This window comes from Chiloscyllium punctatum, chromosome 40 (assembly GCF_047496795.1).
Source record: "Chiloscyllium punctatum isolate Juve2018m chromosome 40, sChiPun1.3, whole genome shotgun sequence".
Taxonomy (NCBI): Eukaryota; Metazoa; Chordata; class Chondrichthyes; order Orectolobiformes; family Hemiscylliidae; genus Chiloscyllium; species Chiloscyllium punctatum.
Genome location: NC_092778.1, coordinates 17,857,797 through 17,872,001, shown reverse-complemented (window position 1 = coordinate 17,872,001; position 14,205 = coordinate 17,857,797). Strand labels below are relative to the sequence as shown.

Below are 14,205 nucleotides of genomic sequence, written 5' to 3'. Positions count from 1 at the left end.
TGGGAATGCAGAATAATAACATGCCGACACAGATTTTAAAGACGATTGCAACTGAATCAAGGCTAATGTAAACTCTTTTTTTCACACAGTGGGTAGTTAGGGTGTGGAATGCACTGCCTGGAAATGTGGTGGGGGCAGGTTCAATTGAGACTTCAAGAGGGACAATGGATGTGCGCAAAAGGCATGAGATTGGCACTAGTGAATAGAATCAGTGCAGTCCTAAAGGGCTGAATGGCCTCTTCCTTCACTGTAAACAGTTCTGGGATCCCATGAAGGGTCTAAGTTTGCAATAATTCTGCATTTCGCACAGCTTTGTTCATCAGTATGCAATAATCCAAAAACAGTCATGCATCAATAGATGGGAACGATAAGTGTAAAATCATAAGACAATGTGCAAGTGAAAATACGGGGTGCACACATTAAACGTCATTGTGGCTGAGGTAAGAAAGCTAGAAATATATCTTTTCAGAAGATGATTAAAAGCAGTGCACACAGGCAGGTGTGCTAAGAATTACAGCTGGGTATGAGATCTCTGTTAAAAAATGACATATTTTGAATGTTTTGCTAAGTTTGATGAGACAATGTTTAACCACAGTGTTTTGTTGGGTCTCAGATTTCGCTGCGCAACGTGGCGAGATCACTGGCCCCAGCTAGACCTTCAATCCCGAGATGAAGTGCCCAAGCAGTGGCTCAATTGAATTGTAGTCAAAGCATGTGGTGCTGGAAAAGCACAGCCAGTCAGGCAGCATCCGAGGAGCAGCAGAGTTGATGTTTCGAGCTTAAGCTCTTCATCAGGAATGCTTGAAACGTCGACTCTCCTGTTCCTCGGATGCTGTGTGACCGGCTGCTTTTTCAGCTCCACACCTTTTGACTCTGATCCCCAGAATCTGCAGTCCTCACTTTCTCTCAACTGAACTGTCCAAACTTTTCTGGAGAATTTGTATCCAGGAAATTTTTGTTTGGTGAAAAAGCTGAAAGTTCAGGAACTTAATGGGATGTTTGGAAAATGCGTGAGGTGAATAAACCTTCTGCACAAAATGTTACAAAGTTGTTGTTTTTTTAATTAGTTCCACCTATTTAGTGTGCAACTGTTAGGAGTCAGTGCATTATTTTGATAATTATAGCCTTGTGTCCTATTCCCACTGACCAAATAGCTTCTCCTTCCGACTTGCTTGCTCAGTGACTTTGGAAATGGTTCACTCCCCTAAGGTATCACCTACATCCCTTACATCACTATCATTAGTTATTCCCTCCTTAAAAATATTCTTCCAGTGCTCTCCAAGACCCTTAAATATGGTCATATAATGGTCTCATAATAAATCACTTGTCAGGGATTGATTAACCTCTTGGGTTCGTTTTAAAACAAAGTAAACCACAGTATAAGTTAGAAAGGGAATATGACCGCAAACCAACTGATTTCTGTGTGTGCAGTTTTCAAACCCATTCGTGGACTAAGTGGCAGCAGAGTCACCATGCTGTACACACAGCACAAACTCTCTTAAAGACAAATCTTCCAAATCCATGTTCTGCTTCCCAATAACCATGACTCAGCGGGGGACCTGGGTTCGATTCCACCCTCGCACGACCATCTGTGTGAAGTTTGCACATTCTCCCTGTATCTCCAGGTCCTCTGGTTTCTTCCCATGGTCCAAAGATGTGCAGGTTGAGTGGATTGGCCATGATAAATTGCCCATAGGGTCCAGGGATGTAGAGGTTAGGTAGGAAAGGCAGAATTATGGGGATAGGGCAGAAGGCAGGATGCTCTTTAACAAGTCAGTAATTATCTGATGGGCTGAATGGCCTGCTTTCACACACTAGGGATTCAATGCTGGAATGTTTCCAGCCTTAAAACAGTGCTGAAATCTGCTTTTTGCCCTGTGTCCAGCTTATATTTACAGATTTTCCATTAGCGATATCATTCACCAGAATAGCAGGTTATTCAAAGTTTGTGAGAAGATTTGTAGCTCGGGTGCTCGTTGTTGTGGTTCTGTACGCCGAGCTGGGAATTTGCGTTGCAGCCGTTTCATCCCCTGTCACCGGAGTTGTTCATATGTGGCGCTTAGGCAGTTGGCACAGGATTCCCATTTCCTGGCTTGTCTTAGCGTCTCTCGCCCGTATGTGTTCAAAGTCTGTGAGAAGATTTGTAGCTCGGGTGCTCTTTGTTGTGGTTCTGTTCGCCGAGCTGGGACGAAACGTCTGCAACACAAATTCCCAGCTTGGCGAACAGAACCACAACAATAGCAGGTTATGTACACAAATGACACACGATCTTTGCTGTCCACAACCCTGCTACTACTGTGTGTTCAACATGTTTTGCTCACTGATATCTGTTGACACATCTTTAGTCAAACAATGGAAATTGGAGAGTATTTTCCTTCGTCTTCACCACTGCCATCTTTAGCTCAGTGATAGCACTAGCATCACAGAGTCAACGATTGGTGGGTTTGGATCCCATTCCGAAGACAAATCGAATCTGGTAATTAGGTGCAGCGCTGAGGGAGCACTGAACTATCAGGGGTACCACTTTTTAACTGAGACATTGAATATCTTCTTAGCTGATAGTCAAACATCTCAGAGCGCTATTTCAACGTAGGTTTGCTCACCAGTGCTGCAGCAAAAATAGACTAACTGGCCATTATTGCATTGCCATTCAGGGAAACTTGCTGTGCACAAGTTAGTTGCTGGTGACACCTCATTGGAAGATCATGAAGGCTGCCACAGAAATGTAAGCTTAGCCTCTCTCTTCCACTCATATCCAATCCCTTCATGGTTTGATGAAATATAATAGACTGGTAGATAAGATAGTGATGAAGGCATTTGGTATGTTTCCCTTTATTGGTCAGAGCGTGAGTATAGGAATTGGGAGGTCATGTTGCAGCTGTACAGGACATTGGTTCGGCCACTTTTGGAATATTGTGTGCAGTTCTGGTCTCCCTCCTTTCAGAAGGATATTTTGAAACTTGAAAGGGTTCAGAACAGATTTACAAGGATGTTCCCAAGGTTGGAGGGTTTGAGCTATAGGGAGAGGCTGAATAGGGTGGGGCTGTTTTCCCTTGAGTGTTGGAGGCTAAGAGAGTGACCTCACAGAGGTTTATAAAATCATGAGGGGCATGGACAGGGTAAATAGACAAGATATTTTCCCTGGGTGGGGTAGTCCAAAACTGAAGGGCATAGGTTTATAAGGTGAGAGGGGAAAGATATAAAAAGGATCTAAGGGGCAACTTTTTCATGCAGTGGGTGGTGTGTGTATGGAATGAGCTGCCAGACGAAGTGGTGGGGGCTGGTACAATTACAACATTTAAAAGGCATCTGGATGGGTATATGAATAGGAAGAGTTTAGAGGGATGTGGGCCAAATGCTGGCAAATGGGACCAGATTAATCTGGGATATTTGGTCAGCATGGACGAGTTGGGCCAAAGGGTCTGTTTCTGTGCTGTACATCTCTATGATTCTATAAACGGCCTCCAGATGTCTAGTCTTTCAGGGTGAACAAGTTGCTTGGCAATCTTAGCATCTGATTTAACCCTGAACTGAGCTGCTGGCTTCAAATTCTCAGCATTACATTGATCACCAATCTCCACCCCTGCAACATCCCATTCCTTAGACCCTGCCTCATCGCATCAGCTAATGAAACATTAAATATTGACTTTATTAACTCTGGGGCAATTACTCATACTTTCATCACTGACCCCTGTTCAATCCCCATTACCATTCTGAATCAACTTTGATTCATTAATAAAGTCTGTTCATCCATCCACTCTGTGTTTATCAAAATACACTAATTCCTGGTCATACCAAACTCAAATTTATCCTCTTGATCCTTTTGCCCGTTCTTATCTCTGTTACCTCCTTCAGCTTTGCAAGAGTTGTGGCTTCAGCAACCGATTACCTGGGTTCCAGAAGCCCCTTCCAAACCATTAATTCTATCCTTCCCTGTTTTCAAGACCCTCCTAATGGCTCTCCTTTAACTCAGTATCCATTTATTTTCGATTGTACCTCTGTGAAATATATTTTCCATGTAATAGAAGTTCATAAACTGAAGGTGTTATTATCACATGAAAAGAAATATATTTCTACAACATTTGCGCTGAACATTTGTACATTATAGAAATCAGAAAATGGGAAGGGAGACAATTCTACCTACTTCCCAAAATGTAAGTCTACTTCAAGTGTGGTGATGGACTAAACCCTAAGCCATCCCCCAATAAAGTGTACAAAAGATGACAAGACCGATTCACAAACAGTTATTGCTCCTAATCTGAGCACACAGAAACAGGCGAAGGGTGGTCATTGCTACATTCTGTGACAGGGAAAGATTTGGTCCTACCCCATTCTGAAAAGATTCCTCTGAAATTTGGTGTAGATCTTGTCCAAATCCTATGTTGTTCTCAAATTTTAGTGGGTACTGTATTGCTCAAGTGTACCATGACAGAAGGTGAAAATACAAATGATTGGTTCTGCTTTTCTCCAATTCTCAGTCAGTCAATCTTAACCCAGAAAAGCTATCACATAAAATAAGAAGATTAGGAACAGAAAAGGCTAAGTTCAGGAATTGTGCTGTATATTTCTTCAACAAGCAAGATAAATATTAATATTCAAAGGTTTGCACGATAGTTGAGGGTAAGGAAGAAGAAAATACAAAGCTCCTGTAAATGTCCAGTTACAAAACCATGCATTGAAAACAATGCTTTACTTATCACATTTATAACATTAGGCTGCAGTGATTAAATTGCATATTTTTTTATCTGGGGACACCTAGGCATTTAATGTTGTTACTGCATTTGTGATCCAGAGACCAGAGTGAGGGGTTCAATTCCTGCCAAGGCAGCTGGCGGAACTGAGCTCTAATGAATAAATCTGAAACAGAGATGGTGACCATGGCAACTATCATCAGTCGTATTAAAAATCCATCTGGTTCACTCATGTTCTTTAGAGAAGGAAATACGAATGTAAGAAACAGGAGCAGGAGTAGACCATCTGGCCCATTGTGCCTGCTCTGCTATTCAAAAAGATCATGACTGATCTTTCCATGCACGCAGCTCCACTTACCCAAACCACTCACCCTAACCCTCAATTCCTTTACTGTTCATTGCCTTAAAAAATATTCAACAAGGTGGCCTCAACTGCTTCGCTGGGCAGGGAATTCCATCGATTCACAACCCTTTGGGAGAAGCAGTTCCTCCTCAACTCAGCCCTAAATCTGCTCCCCCTTATTTTGAGGCTATGCCCCTTACTTCTAGTTTCACCCACCAGTGGAAACAACATCCTTGCTTCTACCTTATCTATTTCCTTCATAAATTTACATATTTCTAAAAGGTATCCCCTCATTCTTCTCAATTCTAAGTATAGTCCCAGTCTACTCAATCTCTCCTCATAAGCTCACCCTCTCAACTCTGGTATCAATCTAGTGAACCTCTTCTGTATCCATTTTTCTCAAGTAAGGAGAGCAGAACTTTGATGTGCCACACTTCATCCCCAACTTCAAGTTATCTATGTAAATGGTAAACAATTGCAGTCCCCACACTGATCCCTGAGGCACACCATTAACCCCTGATTCCCAACCAGAAAAACACCCATTTATCCCCACTCTTTGCTTTCTGTGAGTTAACCAATCTTCTGTCCGCGCCCATAATGTCGTTCACCCCATATCTAATGCAGCAGCCTTTTGTGCAACACCTTATCAGATGTCTTCTCAAAATCCAGATATACCACATCCATCGCTTCCCCATTGTCCACTGCGCTTGTAATGTCTTCAAAGAATTTCAGTTCATTAGTGAAGAATGACTTGCTTATCATGAACCCATGCTGCATCTGCACAATGGGACAATCTCTATCTAGATGTCTCACTATTTCTTCCTTGATTATAGATTCAAGTATTTTCATACCTACCTGGTCTGACCTACATGTGACTCCAAACTCACAGGTGGCTCTTAACTCGCTTTGAAATGGCTTACAGACCCAATCAGTTCAAGGGCAATTTGGTTTGGGCAACAAATGTTGGCTTTATCAGTAACATAAAAGAAGTTTTAAAAATTATAAACCCTAACCCTATTAACCAAATTCACCATGGAACTAAGTTCCGCATATTGTAGCCTATAGTAAACTAAAACAGATTCATTAAAAATATTTACCTTTTGTAGAAGTGTAACAGCTTAACATAGTTTTAATTCTATATAAGTATTTTAATGTTTTAGGTTCATTTGCTATTTTAAACATCGAACATTTGTAGAATTCAAAGACATGACATACCAAGTACCCAGGAGCTGAGTCATGCATCGGTCACTGATATTCTCTCCAAAACACTCTGTAACCCTTACTTCAGGATAAACTAGTTTGGTATCTGTTTTAATCCACTGAGGATCAAGAGTCCAAAAGTCAATGTGCAGTGTTGTTTGAAAAGCTGTGAAAAGAGAAAGCAGGACCATGTTAATATAACACCATGAAAAGGAGCAGAAGTCAAACATTTAAGCCTTTGAACCAGTGCCACTATGTAATATGATCATAGCTAAACCAAATAAGTTAATAAGAAATGGGAGCAGGAACATGGGCTCTTGTGGTGCAGCGGTAGTGTCCCTAGGTCTGAGACAGGAGGCCTGGGTTTACATCCAACCTGCTGCAGAATAACTCTGTACAGGTTGAGCAAGGAAGTAGCTCTCGAATAAATACATTCAAACAAGTAAGAAAATCTCAAAAGGGTACTCAAAAGATAAATGCATTATTTGCACATTTGTGGTGTAGTGTTAGTGTCCCTACCTCTGACATAGGAGGACAAGTTGCACCTACTCCAGAGGTGTGAAACAACAGTACTGAACAGACTGATTAGGAAAATATCTGTAGAACACACAGAATAGATATATTCCAACAAGTAAGAAACCTCAAGAGTAACGCTCAGAAAAAAAGTACATTATTTTGAGCCCCTGGAACTATATTTGTGTCATTGAGTCAAAATCTCACAAATTCCTATCTAAAAAACTGTGAGTAGGTACATATCCATGGACTGCAGTGGTTCAAGAAGGCAGCTCACCACCCTCTCAAGGAGTAATTAGGGATGGGTAATAAATGGGCGATGTCCTTATCCCATGACTGAACTATTTTAAAAAAAGCAGAACAAGGTGATGCAATTTTCATGGAAACCTTTGCATTGACAATAGCTACAACTCTGCTAGGAACCCAGTCAGTCACGGAATGGAATCAGCGACATCGGGTGAAGCATGGTAAGGTCAAGGAGAACTGGGTCAAAGGTTGACAATGCCACATAGGGGCCACTCAGATTTCCATAGCCCCACCCTGTGACAGCTTGACCTAGGAAACCTCTTCCCATCATTCTCTCCAGTGATACTGCATAAGCTGCTGAGTGTACAAACTGGAGGCATTAGCTTCTATTAGTCTCTCATTGATACTCACATAAAACCTATCTGCAAATTATTTGCAATATCCTTGAGACATGACAGTGCTTTGATTTTGCTCTTGATTTCTTTTCACAGGAATTAAGTTTGGAAATGCCATGAAAATGACTGTCAAGCTAGAGCACATATAAGGTAATTACCATTAAAATACGCAGGGTCGGTCACTTTAACTGTTTCAATAGCTTTTGCTGCTGTGAAGTCCAGTCTTCTTACTAGATCGCCAACCTTTTTGAACTGTGATGCAGCTTCATGTCCCGACAGTGACCATCGCTTTAGTGTGTCTTCAAGCTCAGCTGTGGGAGCAAAACAGAACCACATGTATTCAACTTCAGCACCACTCTCAGGTGATAAAGTCTGATGGCCAAAACCATCAACAGGGTCTGCAGTTTCAAACAACAACTTATACCATTGACACTTCCAGGGGAGAGCTAATAGACTTAGAATCATAGAATCCCTACCACGTGGAAACAGGCCCTACGGCCCAACAAGTCCACACAGTCCCTCTGAAGAGTAACCCACCCAGACCCATTCCCCAACGCTATTATTCTACATTTCTCCTACACACGCCTGAACACTACGGGCAATTTAGCATGGTCAATCCACCTAACCTGCATGTCTTTGGACTGTGGGAGGAAGCCGGAGCACCCAGAGGAAACCCACGCAGACACTGGGAGAATATGCAAACTCCACACAGTCTTAAAATGTTAATGCTGTTTCTCTCTCTATAGATGCTGCCAGGCCTTCTGAAGTTCTCCAGTACTTTGTGTTTTATTTCTGACCTCCAGAATCTGTAGCATATCACTTTTAATGCTGTTTTTGTTTGTTTATTGTAGTAAACTTCAATGTACTTTGACGGTTTGGGGCACATTTTAATTTTTGTCGCTGGGCCAAAAGTTGATGATTGTTCATTCCCACTCAACTTCTCTCGTCGTTGTGGAAGAGAAAACATGTTCCCTGTCCTCACCCTCTCCAATCTATATACCCCTCTGGTCTGAAACCGAGCGGGTTAATTTATTAAAGGTAAAGTTCTGCAGATGCTGGAGATCTGAATTCCCAAAGCTGAAATACTACAGGTCTGGCAGCATGGACGGAACAAAAAGCAGAGTGAATGTTCTGAGGCCAATAATGAGTCCATGTCAGAAGTGAAGCAAGCTGGAAATCTGATGGATTTATGTTGTCCAAAAAGTGGGGAGGAGGAGCAAGTAGAGCGGATGGGAAAGGTACCTTGGAGCAAAAGGGATCGGAAATGCTGATGGTAGAGAGGAGATAGAGCTGATGAATGGGTGGCATGGTGGCTCAGTGGTTAGCACCACTGCCTTACAGCACCAGGGACCTGGGTTCAATTCCAGCCTCGGGTGACTGTGTGGGTTTGCACATTCTCCCATTGTCTGCGTGAGTTTTCTCCCACAGTTCAAAGATGCGTAAGTTAGATGAATTGGCCAGGCTAAATTGCCCGTAGTGTTCAAGGATGTGTAGGTTAGGTGCATTAGTCAGGGGTAAATGTAGAGTAATAGGGTAGAAGAATGGATCTGGGTGGATGACTCTTTGGAGGGTTGGTGTGGACTTGTTGGGCCAAATGGCCTGTTTCCACACTGGAGGGATTCTATTTTAAGAATTTTTGTTAATGGTAGCTGTTAATAGCAGAAAATAGGTTAGATACACTGTGAACTAACCATGACTAGTAGTGGAGGGGGTGTAAGTGCAGGAAGGAATTCTAATCAAATTGGAGGGCAGTGTTCATAGTTTCAAGATGTTAAACATACTGTTGATTCCTGAGGCTGCAAAGTACCTAAGCAGTGGTAAATGAGGTGCTGTTCTTCCAGCTTATTTTGGCTTTTCTGTAAAACTGCTCCCTTTCCTGTCTCTTTCTCTGCCTCTGTTTCTCCCCACCCTACCCCAATAGTATTCAGTGTCTTGTTTTTTTGTGGCTTTGCTCTCAGTGGAACTGGTTTATCTTCTGCTACTCTTCATTCATTCATCCTATCTACTACCATTCCACATTGTAGAAGGGAAAGTGATAGAGGATGCAGAGGAGATTTACGAGGGTGTTGCCTGGGCTGAAGAGTCTCAGTTATGAAAGGAGACTGGACAGACTGGGGTTGTTTCCCTGAGAGCAGAAGAGATTGAAAAGGGACATGATAGAGTTATATAGAAAGAAGGAGGGTTAGAGATAGAGTATATAGGAAGGAACTTTTCCCCTTTATAGAGAGATCAATATCCAGGGGCATTGATTTAAGGGAAGGGGCAGGAGGCTTAGAGGAGATGTGAGGAAAGTCTTTTTCACCCAGAGAGTGGTGGGAATCTGAAACTCATTGCCAGTAAGGGTGGGAGAGGCAGAAATCCTCATAACATTGAAGAAGTATTCAGACGTACACTTGGGATGTCAAGGCATACAAGGCTATGGGTAACTGCTGGAAAATGGGATTAGAATAATGAGCTGGTTGTCTTTGACCAAAGCACACTTGATCTTTTTCTGTTTTTAGCATACCCATTGCCTTTTCCCTTTGAGGCAACTTTACCATTCGTTCCGATCCTTCCCTCCTGTCCTGCAATGGTTCAAGGAGATGGTTCATCACCACTGCCATCCTCATCATCACAGGGCAACAAATGTCAAATGGTTAGGTGCACCATGCACAGTTTGCATTTTTCATTAAATGACATGCTCACATATTCTCAAATCTGAACAGGTTAGGTGATTGATTAGGTGACAGAGAACAGACAGGTCTTTCTTCAGCAGTAGATGTAATCCAGGATTATATGTTGTCTTCCAATGCCAGGATCAAGGATGACACTGAGTGGTTGCACAGCACCGTGAGGGGGAGGGTGAACAGCCACCAGTTGTGGTACACATTTGTGCCAACAAAAGAGACAGGGAGAGGATTGCCTTTCTGCAGTTAGAAATCAGGGAGCTGGACAGAAAATTAGCAAGCAAGACCTCAAATGTAGCAATCTTCAGATCACTCCCAGTATCCCACATATGTGAGTATAGTAGTCAAAGGATAAGGCAGATGAATGTGCGGCTGAAAGGATGATGCAGGAGGGCGGGCTGTAGACGTGAGGACCAGCTCTGGGAATCATGAGACCTCAGCATGTGTTGCTCTTGAACAGAGCCGCGGTGGCTTTAAATGAACTCAGGGTGACATGGTGGCTCAGTGGTTAGCACTGCTGTCTCACAGCACCAGGGCCCCAGGTTCGATTCCAACCTCTGTCTGTGTGGAGTTTGCATATTCTCGCTGTGTCCGTATGGATTCTTCTGGGTGCTCCGATTTTCTCCCACAATGCAAATATACACATCAGGTGGATAGGCCATGCTAAATTGCCCATAGTGTGCAGGCTAGGTGGGATAGAAATGGAAAATGCAGGGTTACAGGGATGAGGTGGGACGGTCTTCAGAGGATCAATGCAGATCGATGGACCAAATGGCCTCTTTCCATACTGTTGGGACTCTATATGCATGGGAGCTGGGAGAGAATATCAGGAAGACCAAAAAGTATGAAACACTAGGATAAATAGACAGCACCAGAATAGGAAATAGCAAATTAATCCTAGTACAGGTGAGCATTATAGTGTCTCCCTCAGGATTAATGTGCATGTATGCAAATTCACAGAGTGCGGTAAATAATTTTGGTGAGTTGTTTATTTCAGGAAAATGATGTTGTGATTAAAACGCAGCCTTGACTCAAAGAAGGGAAGGAGTAAGTATTATATATTCCCGTTCTAATTGACTATTGCCATTTATGACATGAAATATTAAACAATCCGTATTTATATTTTCAAAATCAATTTAGTACACATTGTGCTTCACCCAATGTTTACTAGTTTCCTTTTATTCATATTTTATTGAAAATAGTCGGCATTGGTGGAGAAAGTGAGGACTGCAGATGCTGGAAATCAGAGTCTAGATTAGAGTGGTGCTGGGAAAGCACAGCAGGTCAGGCAGCATCCGAGGAGCAGGAAAAATCAATGTTTCGGGCAAAAGCCCTTCATCAGGATTGAGGCTTATGCCTGACCTGCTGTGCTTTTCCAGCAACACACTCTCGGCGTTATGTCTTCGTCGATTACAAATGGATATTGAGAGTGCACTATGCCCAATTAATGAATACAAGATCCCTGAGCAGAAGCAGAATTTGCCTGCAGTTCCAACGCTTTTTATGATTAACAACACAGCAGAGTGAGTGTTGAATCCTACAGCCCGGACTCACTGTCCAAAATTATCACCCTGCCTTGTTTTATTTCACACCAACTTCCCACAGGTTCGCACGTCCTGTCAGAACTGCGATCCCTTAATAACTTTGGCCAGGTCAAACCCCACAGACACAGACAGCAGCATGAATGTCACTGTACAGCGCAGTGACACTCCACAGTCCATTGGGTTATTTCCCTGTCAGTTACAGGTGGAGATGAGACTGTGTCATTTACTCACTGGGTAGTTCACGGGGGTGGAGAGGCAGCACACGCACACTCCCTGACGGTATTCTGATTGGCTTCCCACCCAGTCACCCAACTCCCTCAGGACCAGGACCTGCTGCAGTTAATCTCCCGTTTACCTTGTAACATCCGAAATCCCACCACTCCGTCCAAAGTGAAGCGCTCGTACTCATTCTCGAAGAACAGAATTGCTTTCTCCAGGCCGGAAATCACATCGTTCAGCCCTGACTCCTTTGCTGAAACGAAACCAAGAATGGTGAATGCAATCAGAGCCGAATTCATCCTCCACTTCAGTGTAGACAGCCTTCTGAAACCTGGTGGTTCTGAGCTGTGTGGGGACAGCACGTGACTCTGTGCATCCTCCCAATAATCCTAGCTTTTTAACTTTGTGTTTACTAGATTTTAGTTCCCCCGCCCCTTCATCAAAGCCCGAGAGCAAAATCGGCTTTAAGCATGCATGAAGTCTTCTTAAAAAAAACCCACACATCACAAAGAGCTTTGATTGCAAATTGAAGCTACAGCACCAGTTTTAACTGGTTATACTTAATATCATTTTTGCCTGCATCCCCAATCCATTATGGAGTGATATAAGGATTGAATCTTTAAATGGGATTGTTCAGGGATTTGAGCTTTTTGGTCATAAAACTCACTAAACTGCTGTTAACACTCAACCATCCAGACAAATGATTTATTGCTCATTTATTGTAGTTTTGTGTTGTTGCATTAACATTTTATCAAACAGCATCTCCTGTTTCTCCCTCAGGGTCACCAGTTTTTAAGATGGTGTATAGAAGTCTCAAGGCTATCTTCACCCACTCTTGACTTAAAATAAAGTCAGGTTTTCTCTGATTTTTTAATAGCATGGGCTTCAATGAAACAAAGCCACTCCTTTGTTTTAAAATAAATTTGTTGTATTTATCATCAGCACACTTGCCTTCATCAGAGTATTGAGTAAAGGAGTTGGAAGGTCATGTTGCAGCTGTACATGATATTGGTAAGGCCATTTTTGAAATACTGTGTACAATTCCAGTTGCCCTGCTGTAGGAAGGATGTTGTTAAACTAGCAAGAGTACAGATAACATTTACAAGGATGTTACTCGGACTAGAGGGTCTGAGTTACAGGGAGAGGATGGATAGAGTCATAGAGTGCCACAGCTTGGAGACAGGCCATTTGGCTCAAACTGGTCCATGCCATCCAAAATGTCCATTCATGCTAACTCCATTTCCCTGCATGTGGCCCATATCCTTCTAAACATTTCCTATTCATGTATTTGTCCAAATGACTTTTAAACGTTGTTGTTGTACTCACCTTAACCACTTCCTCTGGCAGCTCATTCCATATGAGTACCACACACTGTGTAAAAATGTTGCCCCTCAGGTTCCCTTTAATTCTTTCCCCTCTAACCTTAAACTGATGCCTCCTAGTTCTTGATTCCCCAACCCTGGGGAAAAGACTGAGTGCATTTCATCTATCCATGCCTCTCATGATCTTATACACCTCCACAAGTTCCCTGCCTCAGTCTCCTACGGTCTAAAGGAAAGGTTCGAGCTTGTCCAACTTCTCCCTTTAACTCAGACCATTCAGTCCAGGCAACCTCCTTGTAAATGTCTTCTGCATTCTTTCTAGTTTAACAACATCCATCCTATAACAAGGTGACCAAAACTGAACACAATATTCCAAGTGTGGTCTCACCAATGTCCTGTATAACTGAAACATAACTTCCCAATTTCTATACTAATTTCCCTGACTGACGAAGGCCAGTGTGCCAAAAGCCTTCTTCACTATCCTGCCTACCTGTGACCCCACTTTCAGAGAATTGTGAACCAGAACTCCAAGATCTATATATTCCACTACACTACTTAAGGCCCCACCATTCTCAATGAAACTCCTGAGATAGGGTGGGCATTTTTTCCCTGGAGCATCGGAGGTTGAGGGGTGATCTTATAGAGGTTTATAAAATCATGAGGGGCGTGGATAAGGGTAGGGGAGTCTTAAACTAGAGGGCATAGGTTTAAGGTGAGGAGGAGAAAGATTTAAAAGGGACCTAAGGGATATCTTTTTCATACAGAGAGTGGTGTGTGAATGGAATGAGCTGCTGGATGAAGCAGCAGAGGTGGGTATAATTATAAAATTTAAAAGACATTTGGACAGCTACATGGATAAGAAAGGTTTAGAGGGATATAGACCAAACACAGGCAGGTGGGAGTAATTCAGTTTAGGATATCTGGTTGGTATGGACAAGTTGAACTGAATAGTCTCTTTCCATGCAAAATGAGCCTATGACTCTAAGACACATGGCGGGAATGAATGATATCAAACTAGAATGAAGAGACAACTCCCACAATTATAAATGAAAACCCCACTACTTGA

General features: G+C 42.6%; 1 protein-coding gene across 1 annotated transcript in view; it reads right to left on the bottom strand.

The window, feature by feature from the left end:
* Positions 1 to 12,193, bottom strand: part of c40h16orf89 (chromosome 40 C16orf89 homolog) — a 35,064-nt gene extending 22,871 nt beyond the window's left edge. The window contains 4 exon segments of the mRNA XM_072559402.1: positions 6,250 to 6,400; positions 7,547 to 7,699; positions 11,954 to 12,170; positions 12,173 to 12,193. Coding sequence (XP_072415503.1) covers positions 6,250 to 6,400; positions 7,547 to 7,699; positions 11,954 to 12,170; positions 12,173 to 12,193 — 542 coding nt within the window.
* Between the last annotated feature and the right edge of the window lie 2,012 nt (positions 12,194 to 14,205).